Raw genomic sequence first — 21,374 nt, forward strand, 5'->3', positions numbered from 1 at the left:
GTAGGTAAAAAACTGGTAAAGATGGAGCTTCTAGTCTCCCTTAAATTAACATACCTCATCTTTAAAATCATATTATCTATTAGGCCATATGAACACGGCTGTAGTATGGTTCTGTGCAACCTCTAAGTTGTATTGAGCCAAGACACAGCACTTGTAGATGTCTATACTGTACCTCCATATGCCTCCGATCCCATACAGAGGTTTTTTTTTAATCCGAAAGAAATAAAAATTCTGTAATTGGATGATGCATTGCTTCTAGGTGACAATATCTTAGAAAGTGCAGTACAGAGGCACGATTTATTGGCACATAGAGCAGGGCGTGGCAGGGACTTAGTTTACCTCCATATAGAGCTTGAACAGGAGAGATCTAAGTGCTTCAGAAGCATAAAACAGACCATCATGATCATTTAAAGGTTGTTACAAAATATTGTTAGTGATTTCTCCCTTATGTTTCGAAGCAGATGCCAAACAAATCTAATGACATATGTGATGTATCATATCAACAAGCAAACTTATTTATCTAACTTCAGTGTTAAAATTAGGCATAACATTATATAAAGTGGGCTCACAGTACATGAGTAGGCAGTACTTTAATAGAACTATTTTATAGGATTTTGTAGCAGCACATAACCAGAACTATTGCTATGCTGTCTTCCATCTGGTAAGTTTATTCACAGTAGGTGGGCACACAGTAGCTCATAATGGAATCACATTAATTTTAGATCTTTCAATTCAACTGATAAAAATAAAGTACACTGGTACTTGTTTTCTTGGAAAGAAGTTTTACCACCAGTGGCTTCTAGATAACTGTTAAATTAAAAATGTGTAATTGTGGTCTTTAACCACTTCAGGACCAAGCTCATTTTGGCCTTCAGGACCAGCCCCATGTTTTAAAATCTGACATGTCACTTTATGCGCTAATAACTTTGGAATGCTTTTACCTATCCAAGCCATTCGGAGATTGTTTTCTCGTGACATATTGTACTTTATGTTAGTGGAAAAATTTGTTCGATAAATTCATTGCTTATTTGTGAAAAACACCAAAATGTAGAAAAAATTTGAAGAAATTATGATTTTTCTAATTTTTAATGTATCTGCTTGTAAAACAGATGGTAATACCACACAAAATAGTTGCTAATTAACATTTCCCCTATGTCTACTTTATGTTTGCATCATTTTTTTAACGTTATTTTATTTTTGTAGGACGTTACAAGAACTTTAGCAGCAATTTCTCACATTTTTAAGAAAATTTCAAAAGGCTATATTTTCAGGGATAAGTTCAGTTCTGAAGTGGCTTTGAGAGGCCCATATATTATAAACCCCCATAAAACACCCCATTTTGAAAGCTGCACCCCACAAAGTATTCAAAACAGCATTCAGAAAGTGTATAACCCTTTAGGCATTTCACAGGAATTGAAGAAAGTAGGGGTGAAATTTGCAAATTTCAGTTTTTTTTGCCAAAATTCATTGGTAATGCATTTTTTCCTGTAACACAGAAGGTTTTACCCGGGAAATGCATCTCAATATTTATTGCCCAGATTGTTCAGTTTTTAGAAATATCCCACACGTGGCCCTAGTGTGCTAATGGACCGAAACACCGGCCTCAGAAGCAAAGGAGGATTTTGGGGCCTCCTTTTTATTAGAATATATTTTAGGCATCATGTCAGGTTTGAAGAGGTCTTGTGGGGCCAAAACAGTGGAAACCCCCAAAAGTGACCCCATTTTTTAAACTAAACCCCTCAGGGAATTTTTCTAGAGGTATAGTTAGCATTCTGACCCCACAGGTTCTTTATTCCTTGCAAATTTTTTAATTTTTGTAAGGAATAAAGGAGAAAAAGCAACCCAACGTGTAAAGCAATTTCTCCCATTTACGGAAATACCCCATATGTGGTAATAAACTGCTATTTGGACCAAAGGCAGTGCTCAGAAGGGAAGGAGCTCCTTTTTGATTTTGGAGCGCACATTTTACTGGAATGGTTTTCGGTGCCATGACGCGTTTACAACACACTGGAGTGACCTAAACAGTGGAACCCCCCCCCAAAAGTGACCCCATTTTGGAAACTACACCCCTCAAGAAATTTTTCTAGTGGTATAGTTAGCATTTTGACCCCACAGGTTTTTTGCTGAATTTATTGGAAGTAGTCTGTGAAGATGATACTATATGAAGATCAAAATCTACTTTTTTCTGAACAAACATAGATTTTTCTAATTTTTATAAGTAATAAGGGAAAAAAAGCACTTCAACATTTGTAAAGCAATTTCTCCTGATTATGGCCATACCCCATATGTGGTAACAAACTGCTGTTTGAATACACAGCAGGGAAGGAGCACCATTTGGATTTTGCAGCTCAGATATTGCTTGGTTTCTGGGGGCCATGTCGCAATAGCCACTGAACAATGGCGGATCATCATATGGTCAGTTCGGGCGGTCGTCCGGGGCCTGAGGCTCCCAGGAGCCCATGGCCATCCGAACCGCACATAATCTTAAAAAACTATGCAGCGCTCTAGCGCTGCTAACTGACGCTGTGGAGAGTGGTGTAGCTATAGGGTTCGCAGGACACAGATTCAGTTGGGTTGAATGCTGGAGCCATGGGAACAGGGATAGGTAAGTAATTATGTTATTATTTTTCTATTGGGTACATACATATGGGGGCGTTATACTGTATAGGACAGCTAAGGGGAACATTATACTGTATGGGGCAGCTATGGAGAGCATTATACAGTATGGGGCAGATATGGAGAGCATTATACAGTATGGGGCAGCTATGGGGGGCATTATAGTGTATGGGGCAGCTATTTTGGGCATTATATTGTATGGGGTCACTATACTGTATGGGGCAGCTATGGGTGGCAATATACTGTGGGGGCAGCTATGCGGGACATTATACTGAGCAATTGCAAGAGCTGCAGGTCCAAGGGGGGAGGCACTGTGTAGCACTATATACAAGGGGGGTGTGGCACTGTGTGGCACTATATACAAGGGGGATTGCTGTATAGCACATATATAGAAGGGGGAGCGCTGTGTATCACTATATCTAAGGGGGGATTGCTGTGTAGCACTATATACAAGGGGGGCTGTGTGGCACTATATACAAGAGGGGGAGGACTGTGTGACGCTATTTACAGCGGTCTGTGTGTAGCGCTATCTACAGGGGGCTGTGTGCCACTATTTAAAGAGGGGGAGGGCTGTGTAGTGCTATTTACAGGGGTCTGTGTGTAGCGCTATCTACAGGGGGGAGTGTGTGGCTCTATCTAGAGGGGTCTGTGTGTGAAGCTATCTACAGGGGGCTGTGTGTGATGCTATCTACAGAGGGATGTGTGTGGCGCTACCCACAGGGGGGGTATGGCGCTATCCACAGAGGGGGTGGCGCTATCCACCGGGGGATGTGTGTGGCGCTCTCTACAGGAGGGGTGTTGTGCTATCCACAGGGGGGTGATGCTATCTATATGGCGGGTGTGGCGCGATCTACAGGGGGAAGTGTGTGAGATTCTATCTACAGGGGCTGTGTGTGGCTCTTTGTTCAGGGGGCTGTGTGTGGCGCTATCTACAGGGGCTGTGTGTATGTGGTGCTTTACTTTACAGTGTTTGACACAATTATATTCAGGGGCACAGTCTATGGTGCTATAATATTTAGGGGCGCAGCGTTTGGTACTATTTTATTCAGGGGCACAGTGTTTGGTGCTATTATATTTAGGAGCACAGTGTGTGGCACCATGATAATTTTATCTTTGTTTATAGGTATGGAAATGTTGGAAAAGTGAGAAGCCAAAGAAATCTGAGTGCCAAATTGTGCAGAAATAGGTCATGGCCGGGAGAAGTTGTCATGAAGTCTGGACCGGATGGAGTAGAAAAGAGGAAAAAAAACGATGTGGCCACCTGTGAGTCACTAGATTTATAGCGAATCTGTCATCGCTGTTTATTATAGGAAATCCTTGTATTTCACACAAAGTCTTTGTGCGGTCCAGGACTGAGAGACAAATGAGTGTTACTATTCCCCTTGTCAGGAGGATGTGTCCCTACACAGTGCGATACTGTCAACGATGGTTGGAGACTGTCAGTATGTAGGGACACAGCCTTTTGACAAGGGGAGTCGTAACACCCATTTGTTAATGCCTGGACAAAAAGGAAGTGTTAACAATAGTTACAGGGCGGTGCTGGAGAAGGGGGGCCCAACTTTGGGTAACAGCCCAGGACCTATGGTCTACGTAATCCGCCACTTCCTCTGAAGTACCATTACAGTAGAAATTCAACAGGTATGATCTTATTTTCGAGACTATACCCCTCAAAAATTAAATTAGAGGCGTAGTGAGCATTTTGATCCCTCAGGTGTTTTATAGATTTTATTAATCTCAAAATATTTTTTTTCCAGTAACATGTAGATTTAGCTCATAATTTTTAATTTCCACAAGGAATACAGGAGAAAAGACACCCCAAAATGTGTTACACAATTTCTCCTGAGTAGTGAAATACTCCATATGTGGTTGTAAACTGATATTTGAACACACGGCAAAGGCCTAAAGGGAAAAAGCACAATTTTGTTTTTGAAGTGGAGATTTTACAAAATTGTTTTTTGGCGCCATTTTGCAATGCGCTGAGGTACCAGTACAGGGAAAATCCCCTAGAAGTGACCCCATTTAGGAAACCCCTCAAAGAATTCATCTAGAAGTGTAGTGCGCATTTTGACACCAAAGGTTTTGAAGAAATTAGTACACCGTAGATGTTGCAGAATGAAAAATTCAATTTTCCCCAGATATGCTATTTCAGTGCCCAATGTGTTTTGCTCAGATTGTGCCGCTATAGACACACATCCCATAAATTGTTAAGCGGGTTCTCCAGAGTACAGTAATAGCCCATATGTGGTCATAAACTACGGTTTGGGCACACTGCCAGGACAAGAGGGAGTGCCAATTGGCTTTTGGATCACAGACTTTTGTTTAGTGTTTTACTGGTGTTTCAGTTTATAATGTGGGGGCATATGTAATCTGTGCGGAGTACATCAGGATATATGTAAGCTGCATGGAGTACATCAGGGTATATGTAATCTGGGTGGAGTACATCGGTATATGTTAGCTGAGCGGAGTACAACAGGGTATATGTAAGCTGGGCGGAGTACATCAGGGTATATGTAAGCTGGGTGGAGTACATCAGGGTATATGTAAGCTGTGAGGAGTATATCAGGGTATATGTAAGCTGGGCAGAGTACATCAGGGTATATGTATACTGTAAGCTGGGTGGAGTACATCAGGGTATATGTAAGCTGGGCGGAGTGCATCAGGGTATATGTAAGCTGGGCGGAGTGCATCAGGGTATATGTAAGCTGTGCGGAGTACATCGGTATATGTTAGCTGAGCGGAGTACATCAGTGTATATGTAAGCTGGGCGGAGTGCATCAGGGTATATGTAAACTGGGTGGAGTACATCAGGGTATATGTAAGCTGTGAGGAGTATATCAGGGTATATGTAAGCTGAGCAGAGTACATCAGGGTATATGTAAGCTGTGAGGAGTATATCAGGGTGTATGTAAGCTGGTTGGAGTACATCAGGGTATATGTAAGCTGTGAGGAGTATATAAGGGTATATGTAAGCTGGGCAGAGTACATCAGGGTATATGTAAGCTGGGTGCAGTACATCAGGGTGTATGTAATCTGGGTGGAGTGCATCAGGGCAGGGGCATAGCTAAAGGCTCATGGGCCCCGATGCAAAAATTCTTACTGGGCCCCCCCCCCCGCAAATTTCTCATGGCCGACGGTCCGCAGCTTTCAGCTGCATCGCTGGGTCTCCTAAGTGACCCAACAATGAAGTACTAGCAGCCTGGGCGTCACTAAGGCTGGGTTCACACACCCTATTTACGGACGTAATTCGGGCGTTTTAGCATTGAATTACGTCCGAAAATGCGGCTCAAAAGCGTTGGCAAACATCTGCCCATTCATTTGAATAGGTCTTACGATGTTCTGTGCCGGCGGTCATTTTTTTTTACGCGCCGCTGTCAAGAGGTGGCGCGTAAAAAAGACCCCCGCGCCAAAGAAGTGCCTGTCACTTCTTCAGACGTAAATGGAGCCGTTTTCCATGGACTCCATAGAAAAACAGCTCCAATTACGTCCGTAATGGACGCAGCGAAAGACGCCTGCACATGCCATTACGGCTGAAATTACGGTGCTGTTTTCTCCTGAAAACAGAACCGTAATTTCAGCCGTAACGGACGCTGCCGTGTGAACATACCCTCAGGGCTTAAAATGTCAGGGAAATAGCCCCAATACATATGTGTCCGCCCAAAAAAAAGTGTGTATATGAGACAGCATAGCATATCTATAGCACTACAACCCTATAAACTATGGATAGGATTAGATACAGTGGCTCAGCAGACAGTATCACACATGATAGGATTAGATACAGTGGCTCAGAAGGCAGTATCACACATGATAGGATTAGATACAGTGGCCCAGCAGACAGTATCACACATGATAGGATTAGATACAGTGGCTCAGCAGACAGTACGACACATGATAGGATTAGATACAGTGGCTCAGCAGACAGTACCACACATGATAGGATTAGATACAGTGGCTCAGAAGGCAGTATCACACATGATAGGATTAGATACAGTGGCTCAGCAGACAGTATCACACATGATCGGATTAGATATAGGGCCCAGCAGACAGTATCACACAAGATACGATTAGATACAGTGCCCAGCAGACAGTATCACACATGATTGGATTAGATACACAGCTCAGCAGACAGTATTACACATGATTGGATTAGATACAGGGCCCAGCTCGCTGACATTGCGTCTCCAGCGCTGGACCCAGGATAGGTAAGAATAATAATTTTGCTTCTTTATGTGTTACTGATTATTTTTGTGTGTTTGTGTTTTTTTTACAGGTTCGGTTGTTGGACTTCGGATACGAGGACTTCAATGACGGCGTTTTTTTACTCTCAAAAAAATGGTTAATGGGGCTTGTGTTTTTTTATTTCAATAAAATATTTTTTCTATGTGCTTGTATCTTTTTAAACTTTATTATCACCGCCTTAGTAATGGCCGCTGGCTCATTGACAACCTCCATTACTAAGTCGAGGCTTAATGTTAGCCGGTGCAGAGGCCAACACTAACCCCCATTATTACCCCGGTACCCACCGCCATCAGGAGTACTGGGAAGAGCCGGGTACGAACCAGTACCCGACCATCTGTAGTGACGGGCAAGCACCGGGGAGACCGCAGGCTGGTAGTATTAGGCTGGGGAAGGCCAAAAACAGTGGCCCTTCCCACCCTTGTAATGCTGCCTGCTGCTGCTGTGTTGTATCTGGCTGGTTATGAAAATTGGGGGGGACCCCACATCGTTCTTTCCAATTATTATATATATTTTTTTAAATGACGTGGGGTTCCCCCCATTTTTCATAACCAGCCAGATACAATAAAGCAGCAGCAGCCTAGCATCACCAGGGTAGGAAGGGCCACTGTTTTTGGCCTTTCCCCTCCTGATAATACCAGCCTGCGGCCACCCCAGTGGCCGACCATCACTACAGATGGTCAGGTACTGGATCGTACCCGGCTCTTCCCAGCACCCCTGGTGGCGGTGGGTACCGGGGTAATAAAGGGGGTTAGTGTTAGCCTCTGCATCGGCTAACACTAAGCCCCGCCTTAGCAATGGATGCTGTCAATCAGCCGGCGGCCATTACTAAGGCGGTAGTAATATAGTTTAAAAAAAAACACAAAGACATAGAAAAAATATTTTATTGAAATAAAAAAAAAAAACACACAACCTTCATTAACCATTTTATTGATAATAAAAAAAAAGCTGTCATCGAAGTAGTTCTGGAATCCGAAGTAGTCCAACGACCAAACCTGTAAGAAAACACACAAAAAATGATTAGTAACACGTGTGTTAGGCCTAGATACAGGGCCCATGTGTGATACTGTCTGTGGGACCCTGTATCTAAGTCTACCACAACGTAGGCTTAGATACAGGGTCCAGCAGACAGTAATCTTATACAGTATAAGATTACTGTGTGCTGGGGCCCTGTATCTAAACCTACAGTGTGGTAGGCTTATATACAGGGCCCATCAGACAGGATCACACAAGGGCCATGTATCTAAGCCTACCATGTGATTGGCTTAGATACAGGGCCCAGCAGACAGGATCACGCATGGGCCATGTATCTAAGCCTACCATGTGATTGGCTTAGATACAGGGCCCAGCAGACAGGATCACACTATCTGTGATCCTGTCTCATGGGCCCCCTAAGCCTGCTACATCGTAGGCTTAGGGGTTGTACAGTCCCTAAACATTGATGGCCTATCCTCAGGATAGGCCATCAATAGCTGATGTGTCTCTCGGGACCCGCAAATCAGCTGTTTTGAAGGGGCCGCAGCACTCGTACGAGAGCTGCTTCCCCTTCATTTCACTACTCGCCCACACTGTGAATCGCCGACACGGATTCACAGTGTGACCGGAATGAAGTGACAGGAATGAAGGGGAGCAGCTCTCGTACGAGTGCTGCGGCCCCTTCAAAACAGCTGATTGGCGGGTCCCGGGAGTCGGACCCCGCCAGTCAGGGCTAACCTTACCTTCCTCTTCGGCCGCGGCGGGAGTTCTGTCCTCTCGATGCTGTGCGCGGCGCATAGCGCTGTGACATCATGCGCTGCGCACAGCGCTTGACGTCAGGACCTCCGCTGCGATCTGGAACCAGGAAGGTAAGTAAAGTATGTTACCATAGTAACAGGGGCCCACGGCCCGAGTTACTATAGTAACTTTTTATTGATGTGGTGCGGGGGGCCGTGGGCCCCCCTTGGCTTCGGGGCCCGGTCGCAATTGTGACCGCTGCGACCCCTATAGCTACGCCAGTGCATCAGGGTATATGTAAACTGAGTGGAGTACATCAGGGTATATGTAAACTGGGTGGAGTACATCAGGGTATATGTAAGCTGGGCGGAGTACATCCGGGTATATGTAAACTGGGCAATGTACATCCGGGTATATGTAAGCTGGGCGGAGTACATCAGGGTATATGTAAGCTGGGCGGAGTACATCAGGGTATATGTAAGCTGGGCGGAGTACATCAGGGTATATGTTAGCTATGTGGAGTACATCAGGGTATATGTAAGCTGGGCGGAGTGCATCAAGGCATAATAGGATGATGTAATAATGGGGTAAATGAATAATAAAATGAATTATCCATGGATAGTGACGTACGCTTTGAACCAATCCTTTATGCACAGGCCAGTTTTTTTGGGTGCAGGAGTCGCACTTCTAAAGGGCGTCCATGGCATTGTACAAAAGATCCGCACTCCAGTATTGCCTAATCTTTGACTTCTTCACTAGCCCCATATGTAGCCCAAACCGCAAAATGTCATAGTTTCCTCTGCATTTACAGGGTCTACCAGAGCGCCAGTTGGCTTTTGGAGCACAGATTTTGCTTGCTAGTATTTTTGCTTAGTGTTTTACTGGTGTTTCAGTTTATAATGTGGGGGTATATGTAAGCTGGGCGGAGTGCATCAGGGTATATGTAAGCTGGTTGGAGTACATCAGGGTATATGTAAGCTGTGAGGAGTATATAAGGGTATATGCAAGCTGGGCAGAGAACATCAGGGTATATGTAAGCTGGGCGGAGTGCATCAGGGTATATGTAAACTGAGTGGAGTACATCAGAGTATATGTAAGCTGGGCGGAGTACATCAGGGCATATGTAAACTGAGCGGAGTACATCAGGGTATATGTAAGCTGACTGGAGTACATCAGGGTATATGTAAACTGGGCGGAGTACATCAGGGTATATGTAAGCTGGGCGGAGTACATCAGGGAATATGTAAGCTGGGCGGAGTACATCAGGGTATATGTAAACTGGGCGGAGTACATCAGGATATATGTAATCTGTGAGGAGTACATCAGGGTATATGTAAGCTGGTCGGAGTACATCCGGGCATATGTGAGCTGGGCGGAATACATCAGGGTATATGTAAGCTGGGCGGAGTACATCAGGGTATATGTAAGCTGTGTGGAGTACATCAGGGTATATGTAAGCTGTGTGGAGTACATCAGGGTATATGTAAGCTGGGCGGAGTACATCAGGGTATATGTAAGCTGGGAGGAGTGCATCAGGGCATAATAGGATGATGTAATAATGGGGTAAGCTAATACTAAGTAATAATTGGGCGTCCGTGGCATTGTACAAAATATCATAGCATTACCTAATCTTTGACTTCTTCACTAGCCTCATATGTAGCACAGACTCCAAAATGTCATAGTTTCCGCTGCATTTACAGGGTCTATCAGTGGGGGCTGCAAATAATCACGTGGGGTTTTAGGTGAAGAACTGCTGCACGTATAAATTAGTCTGGGCCGTCGTCTTGCATTATTGCGTTCCGAGAATCATAACTTAGCAACCATCGGCACACCGCGATTTTTGTGGGGGGCCAAAAGGGTACAGAGGGAGCCCCCTCCCTCTGTGTCAATCACTTAAATGCCGCTGTCACTATTGACAGTGGCCTTTAAGGGGTTAAACAGCGGCGATCGGAGATAAATGTGATCGCCGCCGTTGCAGTGGGATGTCGGCTGTATATTACAGCCGACACCCGCTAAAGATGAAGGGCGCACAACTTCTGTGCCCGCTTCATTCTCAGGGTGCTTCTGTACACCCATTTGCGGGAACGCACCGCTAAAAAAGACGCACAGTAACACTCATTTGCGGTAAGGGGTTAAAAATATATGAAATAGGTCTCATGATTATCTTCTGTTTATTTTCCTCTGTTTTGACTGTTTGTTACAATAGTTGATTGTCCTTCCTTGCTTTGCACTGCAGCTTTTGTTGCTAATATTGGCTGCTGTATTAAAATCAAAGACCCCCCCAAAAAAAAAAAAAATCTCATCAGAAATTCCAGAAATTCAGTGCATGGAGTGATGATTTACATTTCATTATGGGTAGATCACCTGGTGATCCTCTCAAGCTATTAAACAGTAACTATTAACATGATTTTTATCATATAAAAGTAGCAATACCAAGTTAATGGTCTGTCATTATGTAAAACATTTGGCAATGGTATGACAAAATGTAAATGTAGTGTTTGACTAATGACATCAATTGTAATATTGACTTGGCTAAATAAAAACTACTGAACTATTGGCAAGTCTGACAGTGTGCACGAGGGAAAACATGGAGGAGAGGGAGCCCCAAAGCAATTATGTAAATGCAGCCCCCTCTTGTGCTAGTTTAAGCCACAGCCATCTCCCAGATAGAGCCCATCACTTATTTTCCCCAATCCTCTGTTAGACCATAGTTGCATGGGCCATCCCTATGGTATGTATGCCCTTGGTGTGAGTGTATGATTACACTGAGACCAAGGGTAAATCCCATTTTGTCAAATAATCAGTTGATAAATAGCTGCTTTTAAAGCTCAGTAGAAAAAAAATTATTATCAACACAGGATTTAAAGGCTGGTGGTATGGCTAAGGTTGGGCTAGTCTCATAGTTATACAAATGCATAGCAGTAAAATTAATTTGAGTCCAGAAAATAAATATTATATGAACTATGTAATACTACAACAGAATACATCTTGTCTTGGCCGACCCAAACCTACAATATTTTTCATGCTTTTTTATTCCTGAGAAAGATGGAAGTGAATGCATTCCAAAATATATGCAGATGATAAAAGTAAATCTAAACTTATAGGATCTAAATTTATATGCAGATACATGATATATATTGACATGAAACCCAATCAATGTTGAGCATCTCTATCAAACGAAAACAGAAATGGAGAAAAAGTTGACAAGATATTTTACACGCTAAAAGACAAGAAGAGCTCTTACCATAATCCTTTGGAACAACAATGAAATAGGAGCAGCTCTTTCCAGAAGTGTAATTACTGGGGTAATTGGGAGAAAGAATCACTCCGTCTTGGCTGACGTACTGTCCTCCACAGGGGGCTAAAGAAAAAAATAAAGATATAGCACACACTGACGGCAAAGTCTTCATTTAACCTTGAGTACACAGCCTGATTTGGCCTTAAGGACCAGGCCAATTTCTTCAAATCTGACGTGTCATTTTATGTGGTAATAACATTGGAATGCTTTTATTTATCCAAGTAATTCTGAGACTGTCTTCTCGTGACACATTGTACTTTATGTTAGTGGTAAAATTTGGTCGATACATTCAGTGTTTATTTGTGAAAAATACCTAAATTTAGATAAAACTTGGAAAAATTTGAATTTTTCTCAATTTGAATGTATGTGCTTGTAAGATAGATAGCAATACAACACAAAATAGTTACTAGTTCACATATCCCATATGGCTACTTTATGTTGGCATCATTTTTTGAACACTTTTATTTTCCTAGGACGTTAGAAGGCTTAGAACTTTAGCAGCAATTTCTCACATTTGTAAACAAAATTCAAAAGCCTTTTTTTTTTTAGGGACCTGAAGTTACTTTGAGGTCCCTATATATTAGAAACCCCCATAAAACACCCTATTTTATAAACTGCAACCCTTGAAGTTTTCAAAACAGCATGTAGAAAGTTTCTTAACCCTTTCGGCATTTCACAGGTATTAAAGCAAAGTGGAGGTGAAATTTACAAATTATTTTTTTTAAAGAAATTCCATTTTAATCTATTTTATTCTGTAAGACAGAAGATTTTACAAGACAAATCGAATGCAATATTTGTTTCACTGATTCTGCAGTTTTTATAAATATTCCACATGTGACGCTAGTGTGTTAATGGACCGAAGCACAGGCCTCAGAATCAAAGGAGCATGAAGTGGATTTTGGGGCTTCCTTTTTATTAGAATATATTTTAGGCACTATGTCAGGTTTGAAGAGGTCTTGTGGTGCCAAAATAAAGGAAACACCCCTAAAAAGACAGCATTTTAGAAACTACACTCCCCAAGAAATTCATCTACAGGTGCAGTGAGCATTTTAACCCCTCAGTTTTTTTTGCTGAATTTCTGGGAATTAGGCTGTAAAAATGAAAGTCTACATTTTTTTCATGCAAAATGTAGTTTTAGCTCAGATCTTTTAATTTTCACGAAGAGTGAAAGCACCCCAACATGTACAAAGCAATTTCTCCCGTGTATGATAATAGCCCGTATCAGGTCATAAACTGCTGTTTGGACACACTGTAGGGCTCAGAAGGGAAGGAACGTCATTTGGTTTTTGGAGCTCAAATTTTGCTAGAATGGTTTTTGGATGCTGTGTCGTATTTGCAAAACACAGAGGGACCAAAACTGTGGAGACCCCCCAAAAGTGAACCCATTAGGGAAACTACACCTCTCAAGGATTGTAACTAGGAGTATAGTGAGCATTTAAACCCCACAGTTTTTTTACCAAATGGATTGAAATTTGGCCGTGACAATAAAAATACACCTTTTTTCCACTAAAATGTAGAATTGTTTAATTTACACAAGGGTTAAAAGAGAAAAAGTACCCCAACATTTGTAAAACAATTTCTCCCGAGTACGACAATACCCCATATGTGGTCATAAACTGCTGTTTAGACACATGGCTGGGCTCAGAATTGCAGGAGCACTCTTTGGCACGCAGATTGTGCTGGAATGGTTTTTGGGCACAATGTCACATTTGCAGAGCTCCTGAGGTTTCATTACAGTAGAAAACCCTGAAAAGTGACTCCATTTTGGAAACTGCACTCCACAGGGCATTCATTTAGGGGGGTAGTGAACTTTTTGACCACGCAGGTTGTTCATAGATTTTAAAAGAATTAGGCAGTGAAAATGAAAAATTTAATTTTTTCCAAAATGTTGTTTAGCTCCTAATTTTTCATTTTTGCATTGGGTAATAGGAGAAAAAAAACACCCATACTTGTTACTCAATTTCTCCCTGATGTGGCAATACCCCATGTGTAGCCTTAAACCGCTGTTTGGACACACGGCAGGGCTCAGAATCAAAGGAGCGCCATTAGACTTTTGGAGCGCAGATTTTGCTGGATTGGTGTTCAGGCACTATGTCACAATTGCAAAGCCCCTGAGGTACCAGAGTATAGTGGAAAACCCAGAGAAGTAACCCCATTTTGGAAACTACACCCTTCAAGGCATTTATGATTTGCCTGGACATATGGCAGGGCTCAGGAGTGAAAGAGCACAATGCGAAGGTCTAATTGGTGACTAATTGGTGTAATTAAGGCATCGGCCCACAATTACAGGGTCAAATAGTAAAACAAACCCCCAAGAAGTGACCCCCATTTTGGAAACTATACCCCTCAAAGCATTTATTAATGGGTGCAGTGAGTACTTCTCAATATTTCTCTTTTTCTAGAAAATAATGCGCAGTGGATCTTCCACTGATATGCCATTTTAGTGCACAATACGTTGTGCCCAGCTTTTACCCTGAAGACAAATACCTCATAAACTATTGAGCGGGTTCTCCCGGGTATGGGAATGCCATATATGTGGCAGTTAACTGCTGTTTGGGCACACTGTAGGGCTGAGAAGGGAGTTAGCGGCATTTGGCTTTTGGAGCGCAGATTTAGCTCGGTAGTAGTTTTGTTTGGAGTTTTAGTGGTATTTTAGTTTATAATGTGGGGGCATATGTAAACTGTGTGGAGTACATCAGGGCATAATAAAGTGGTGTAATAATAGGGTGAATAAATTAATAATTCGCAGATATGTGGCCAGTGTCGCACTGATAAATGGTGCCCGATCTTATCCCCCTTTTTGAACACACTCTGCGCATTTTGTGTCGCCATATTCTGAGAGCCGTAACTTTTTTTTTGCGACGGAACGGTGTTATGGACATTCTTAGTTTTTATCAGTACCATTTTGGGGTACATGCAAGTTTTTTTATCACTTTTTATTCTATTTTATGATGCGTGGTGACCAAAACACAGCAATTCTGCTATTGTTTTTTATTCTATTTTCTTACCGCGTTCGCCATGCACTATAAATGAAATGTTTTATTTATTCTGTGGGTCGATGCAGTTACGGCGAAACCATATGTATATTTGTTTTTATGTTTTACGATGTTTGCACAATAAAATCACTATTTTTAAAAAATAATTTAGTTTGTGTGTTGCCATATTCTAAGTGCCATCATTTTTTTTTTTTTTCTTTCAAGAAAGCTGTGTGAGGGCTTGTTTTTTGTGGAACGAACTGTGGTTTTTATTTGTACCATTTTTGGGTACATGTGACTTTTTGATGTCTTTTTATTCCATTTTTTGGGAGGTGAAGTGACTAAAAAATAGCGATTCTAGTATTGTTTTCTGATGATGTTTAATGGCCTCTCAAACTAAACCATTTATCTAGATGAAACTGCTCAAGGATTTAACTCAAAATCTAAAATAATAATGTTACACTTCTCTGATTTCAAAAATATCAGTTCTTGAGAAAATAGTTTTTTATTCACAGCATAATCATTTTTTCAAAAAGGTCAGAAAAAAAAGTATATCTCTATACCGGAGGACAACACAGTAACATTTAAGATGTAGCTATATAATTAGTTGAGTATCACGTGGGATATATGAATTATTCATGAATTTGATTAACACTAACATTTTATTTTTTAAAAAGGTCTTTAGCTTTTAAATAATTTTAGGTTAACTGAAAATGATAAAATGTGTGAATTTCTCCATACTCACCAAACATATTGGAGGAGAACACTAATGGACACCCTTTTTTTCCACATTAGTGTATATGTGAGATATGATGTTATTTATATCAACATATAAATAGCATAACATAGATAAGGGGATTACCTATACATGTAGGTCGTGGGAAGTTCCAGATTGGCTTTCCATCTCCTCCCATCACACAGGTTAGAGTAGATGCTCCATCAACCTCATATCCACTATCGCAATAGTAAGTAACAGTAGAACCAAGTTTTAGGTCACTCCCAACACGGGTGCCATTTTTTATTGCTCCTGGGTCAAAACAGGACTCTCTGGGATTTTCTAGAAGATAAGTAGACACATTTTAGGAATAAACACTGTAGATAAACTGAACAGTATTTATGCTGGGGTACAGTTCAATAACAGTTTGAAGAAGTTATCGTCTTTAAAGGTAGAAGAGGGGGTTACTAATTGAGAACATTGTTCTAAATCACCTGCAAAATATCCCTCAGTAAAAATAAAAATAAAAATGGTGGTCTTCCGGCAAATAGGTAGTCAGGTCATAGGTTTGTTATAATTCTAAGATTTATAAGTATTCACAAAAGATATATTAGAATACAATGATTACCATCACTAACATTTACTCTGCAGAGCTGAGAATTTAAACATTCAACAGATGTCCCCAGGAGTTATCATTCGGGATTGTGTAATGGCATGCATTTTAAGATGACAGAAGTCACTGCGCTGACCCTGATATGTGACTTCTTAGTGACATCAAGAAAAAGCTGAGAGAAGCAGCAATGCAGAGAGATTCAATATTCATGGCCCTGCATATACTATAGAATGTTATCACTAAACTGCTCAAATCATTAGGCGTCATTAACATCTGATAATAATGATTGTACATGAATGAAAGGCTTACGTCTCAGAAGCTCTGTACTTACACAATGTAGCTCATGGGGAGACAGCCATAAAGTCTGGCAAGAATCAGGTCCATTCAGACATTAAAGTGTTTCACTGAAGTGTGACAGAGCTTTCAACACACACAATGGATCACCCCCGACATTGCAAAATCCTCACCATTGAATTATCTCACATTCACTTCCCATGTTGCTTGAGATTTTTACTTCTTAGACTTGATATTGATATGTTAATACTAATTTCTTAGAAGGAATTGTTGCAAATCCTACCAGTATTTTTTTTTTTTGGGGGGGGGGGGCACTATGGCTAACACTATTTTATGGGGAATACAAGTGGTATTATTGACTGGCACTATTTATGGGCACTATGGAAGTTTGTGTTATATAACCACTGATATAAATGATTCTATTGTCTGGGCACTCTATGAAACAACCATGTGGGCTCTGTGTGAAGCTAATATTTGGCAACATTATTTGCACTGTATGGCAGTAGTATTTCTGAGACTTATGCCACAATTGTGTCAGCAGTGTATGCTGCCATTATTTTGGCATGGCACAGTACCATGATATGGGCATTGTATAATACTATTGTGTGGACACCATATGGGAGTATTTGGTGGGAACTAGACTAGTATTTTTGGCAATTTATTGCAAAACAAGGTTGACATTTAAAGCTGTTTAAATTGGCACCTGCACTACATGGACAATGTATTTTCAGTTCAACGTCTTTATAAAAGAGCACATTGTTTAAATTGTGGCCATAATGAGGTGACATAGGGTCCTTTTACAAAGACAGATATTCTACCCGTTAAACGAGTGCTGATCGACAATACATCATGTTTTGTAATTTGTCCCCATATATTTTTCATTTTGTTGGCAGCACATCCACGGTTTACACAGGGAGATGTGCTGCCAACAATAGACCATCTTTCTGGCCACATAAAAGATGCGATCAGCCGACGCTCGTTCATCGGCTGATTGCTGGCTGCCTGTGACAGCTCAGGGCAAAGATTGGGAATGAGAGTTCTTATGAGTTTGCCTAACCATTGGCCCATGTAGGCAGGTCTTAAAGCACCACGTGATTTATGGCTGCAGGCACTGGAGATACAAGTCTCATACTAATGCATTAATAGCAAAAGTGTCCACTCCCAGAAAGTGTATGTCCTGGCAGAAGTCATGGTCAAGCATGTCCCTGTATATTCACACACAGTAGTTCTGTTGCTTAAATTTTAATGGAGTATGTAAAAATCTATGAACATGCTGCAGAATCAACCCCATTCAGATTTAAGGAATGGATTTTCAGACGCACAAATCTGCCAAGTGTGAACACACCTTAAGACTATGCTGACACCTGCAAAAATGTTAGCAAAGTATATGGGAATTGATAAGGTGGGCACTGCTGGTGTCTGCCAACCTGTTCTATTGGAAGCTGGAAAAGGAGCAGCGAGCAACAGAGTAGAGATGGGTATTACATTTTTTAGCCCCCACCAGTCTTTAGTCCTTGTATACCCCATAATGACTGTCCAGTCAGGTGACTAGACATTAGTTTTTTTCATCATAGTCCCCACATTTAACTTTGGCTAAAATACTAAAGAATTTCAATATGTGCAAATTATCGAATATAGTATTATAAGCAATTGGTCAAACTCACGCATCATTTCCCTGCATCCCATTAACAGACTATGGATTGATTTAGTCTGCCTCCTATAGTCATACTATAGACTGGTATACAATGTTCTATAGTTTGCTTATAAGAAAATCAGGAAGAGCTCCAATTTTATGGCAAAATGGTTTACAATGTGATATTCTATTATCTCGGCCAAGCTATATCCAAACTGGAAGTACACTTTATAACGTAAAAGCTTTTGTTTTCATATGTTCTACAGTAATGCACATGAATATTATGTTTAAAGCCAAAACTTAATAAGATATAATTTTTATCCCTAGCAAAGCGTTATAAATAATTTATGTGGCAACCTCTTTATGGTGTGCACACTTTGGAGTAGTTGTCATTATAGTCTGCCCTTTGCTGGATTTAAGTCCACTCCTTTCAATTAAATCAATATCTGGAATTGGAGCATAGAATTAGAATTTTACAACCAAAATGAAACATTCATGATACCTGTTTAACAGTGATAAAAGCCATTAGGTGAAATATTGAACACGATATTAACCTTTCTGTGCTGACTATAATAAATGTTATGAAACACAAAGTAACCCAACCTAATCTCAAGTGGAATTAATGAAATGAATTTCCTACTAACCTTTTTTTTATGTTTTTTTTATATCATTTTACCATTGATTTATTACATGAATATTTTCACTTAAAGTTTTGAATCAGTAAAAACAGAAATTTATTACCAAGATATGATGGGATGTCAGATTGAACTGATGAAGCATGTCGAATTTTGTGCCATGCTGGTGCCTGTGACAGAGATGTCAGCACTACCGGCTGTTCTCAATAATGATTTTTATAAAGAGAACAGCTATGATGTGGGAAATTTTTCTCAAATGTCTCACTTAGTTACATACATGTATATTAACATTTCCATTGATTTCAGTTGTTAGGTTGGTTCAATTCTGTAAGGATTTTGTTGCTTTCGACAGGCAGAATACTGTAGTCTGCTACTGTTAGGATCTACTACTAATGACATATGTTAGGATCCATTTGTCTCATATCTCCCTGTTAATTGACAACTATTGTGCTCCCACAATTATACATTGACAATTCACTGAATATGACTAGGGAGTAAAATTTATCTTTTATTGGTATCTCACTAAAATTAGGGGTATAATCATTACCGTGAAAAAAGGGCAATATGGCCAACATTTTTATTTTTAAAGAACAAGAGTAATTCATCAGCTGATTTAGTTCTGAATCCTATAAATATATATCTTATACATGGGGTTGGCGTGTTTCACATTTGGTGTTACAGCAGACTGCTCCCAAAAGGTCATGGAACACCCAGAAAGCGTCTTGAATGCCCCAAGGCAGAGGCTGTTAGATCTAGATATGCTGTCACGTACACTCATTCCCCTCTATTCTGACCCTATGCATTTCCATACACAGATTTCATCGGGGATCTGCTATTGTTAAGCTGGCTAACGTGCCAGTGATCATTCATTTGTCGGTACATTGTTTGTATATACACAGAGGTGAGCTCGCGTTTGATATCAGCTTTTAGAAGGACTCAGATTATATAGGTAACACCCCAGACCTTCACTGAGGCCGAGCCCCCCGCGACCAATCAGCACCGCAAACGTCACTCATGACATGTGACCGTTAACAGCCGGGTACGCTATTGTTTCCGCAAAAAAAACGGAAACCTTACGAAATGGAGAAAAAACGAAAAATATTTGCAACAGAAACATTACCATTGAAATCAATAGCAATGCAAACAGAAGCTAAGGTTTCCGTTTGGCTTTCCGTTCATGGGTTCCCCTGACGGAAAGGTCTAATGGAACCCATGAAGGGAAACTCGATGCAGATGTGAACGAGGCCTTAGGCCCCATGCACACGAACGTGCTTTTTGCGGCCGCAATTCCCGCGAAAATCCACGGGAGAATTGCAGCCACATTCATTTCTCACCGTGGTTTCCATGGTCTGTGCATGGCCCAGGAGCCTGGACCACAGAAAGAACGGACATGTCTTATTACGGCCATGTTCTGTAGTCCAGGCTCCTAGAATATAATGGACATGGCCATGTGCACGGCCCGCGATTTGCGGGCGGCTCGCGGGTGACACTCCACGGACGGCCGGCTGACCCGAAAATCATGTCCGTGCACATGGCTATGGTCGTGTGCATGAGGCCTTAGTCTGTAGAAGATAAACAAAGTGTTTATTATGTGTTCAATGTTTTACCTATTTTTTTCAATCAGCTGCTATCGCCAGGGAAAGCTATATCTGGCCAGAAATGTAACATTGAATGGCAGCCCTTGAGATGAATGGCAAGCCAACTAATATAGTACATTGGAGGCTGGGTCCACTGGAGGAAAAGGCGAGCTATGTGAGAAACTCTCTGCTCTGGCTAACAGAGGGAGGCCCGACCGGAAGACCACCTCTACATAGCCTAAATGTCCTATGGGGCTTATAGAAAGTTGTTGCCTTCATGAGACATTCCCTATACGGGTGGACAAAGGCAACTGAGGGCCCATGTGAAAATAAAGCATGTGGGCCCCCTTCCGTCAACCTTACCTTAAGGCCAGATTCACACGAGCGTGTGTGTTTTGCGTGCGCAAAAAACGTGGCGTTTTGCGCGCGCAAAATGTCAACAAAAGCTCCGTGTTTCATCAGCATATGATGCGTGGCTGCGTGATTTTCGCGCAGCCGCCATCATGATAACACTCTGTTTTTATGTTTGTAAACAGAAAAGCATGTGGTGCTTTTCTGTTTTCACTCATAGTTTTGACTACTGTAGCGCACATCACGCGCGGCACACGGAAGTGCGTCCGTGTGCCGTGCGTGATTTTCACGCACCCATTGGCTTCAATGGGTGCGTGATGCGCGAAAAACGGGGCAAATATAGGACATGTCGTGAGTTTTACGGAGCGAACATACGCTGCGTGAAAATCACGGACTGTCTGAACGGCCCCATTGACTAACATATGTCCGTGCGTAGCACGGACGTATTATACGTTCGTCTGAATAAGCCCTAACTTGCATCTTCTCATATTTAAAATAAATGACTGTAAAAAATATTTTTTTGCTGTTATCTCTCTGGAAAATGGCAAGATACTCTTAATTTCCCCTGCAGTCATATGTAACAAACCTGGTGGTCAAGGACAACAAACAGGTTACTGATATCATCCCTATTGGCCTAGGGCAGTAGAAGGGTTATTGGTAACATCCCTGCTGGAACTAATCAATTGAGGGCCAGAGTAGCACAGAGTAGTGGTAGGAATGA

The 21,374-nt window shown here is 41.5% G+C and overlaps 1 protein-coding gene across 3 annotated transcripts in view; it reads right to left on the bottom strand.

Moving 5' to 3' along the window:
* The window catches only part of CSMD2 (CUB and Sushi multiple domains 2), an 897,842-nt gene that overhangs the window by 137,728 nt on the left and 738,740 nt on the right, over positions 1–21,374 (bottom strand). For all 3 annotated transcript variants that reach the window (XM_075853183.1, XM_075853184.1, XM_075853185.1), the window contains 2 exons: positions 15,698–15,892; positions 11,807–11,923 (listed from right to left, as the gene is read on the bottom strand). In XM_075853183.1, coding sequence (XP_075709298.1) covers positions 11,807–11,923; positions 15,698–15,892 — 312 coding nt within the window. The remainder of the gene's footprint in view (positions 1–11,806; positions 11,924–15,697; positions 15,893–21,374) is intronic.

The sequence above is a fragment of the Rhinoderma darwinii genome, chromosome 2, assembly GCF_050947455.1.
Source record: "Rhinoderma darwinii isolate aRhiDar2 chromosome 2, aRhiDar2.hap1, whole genome shotgun sequence".
Lineage (NCBI taxonomy): Eukaryota > Metazoa > Chordata > Amphibia > Anura > Rhinodermatidae > Rhinoderma > Rhinoderma darwinii.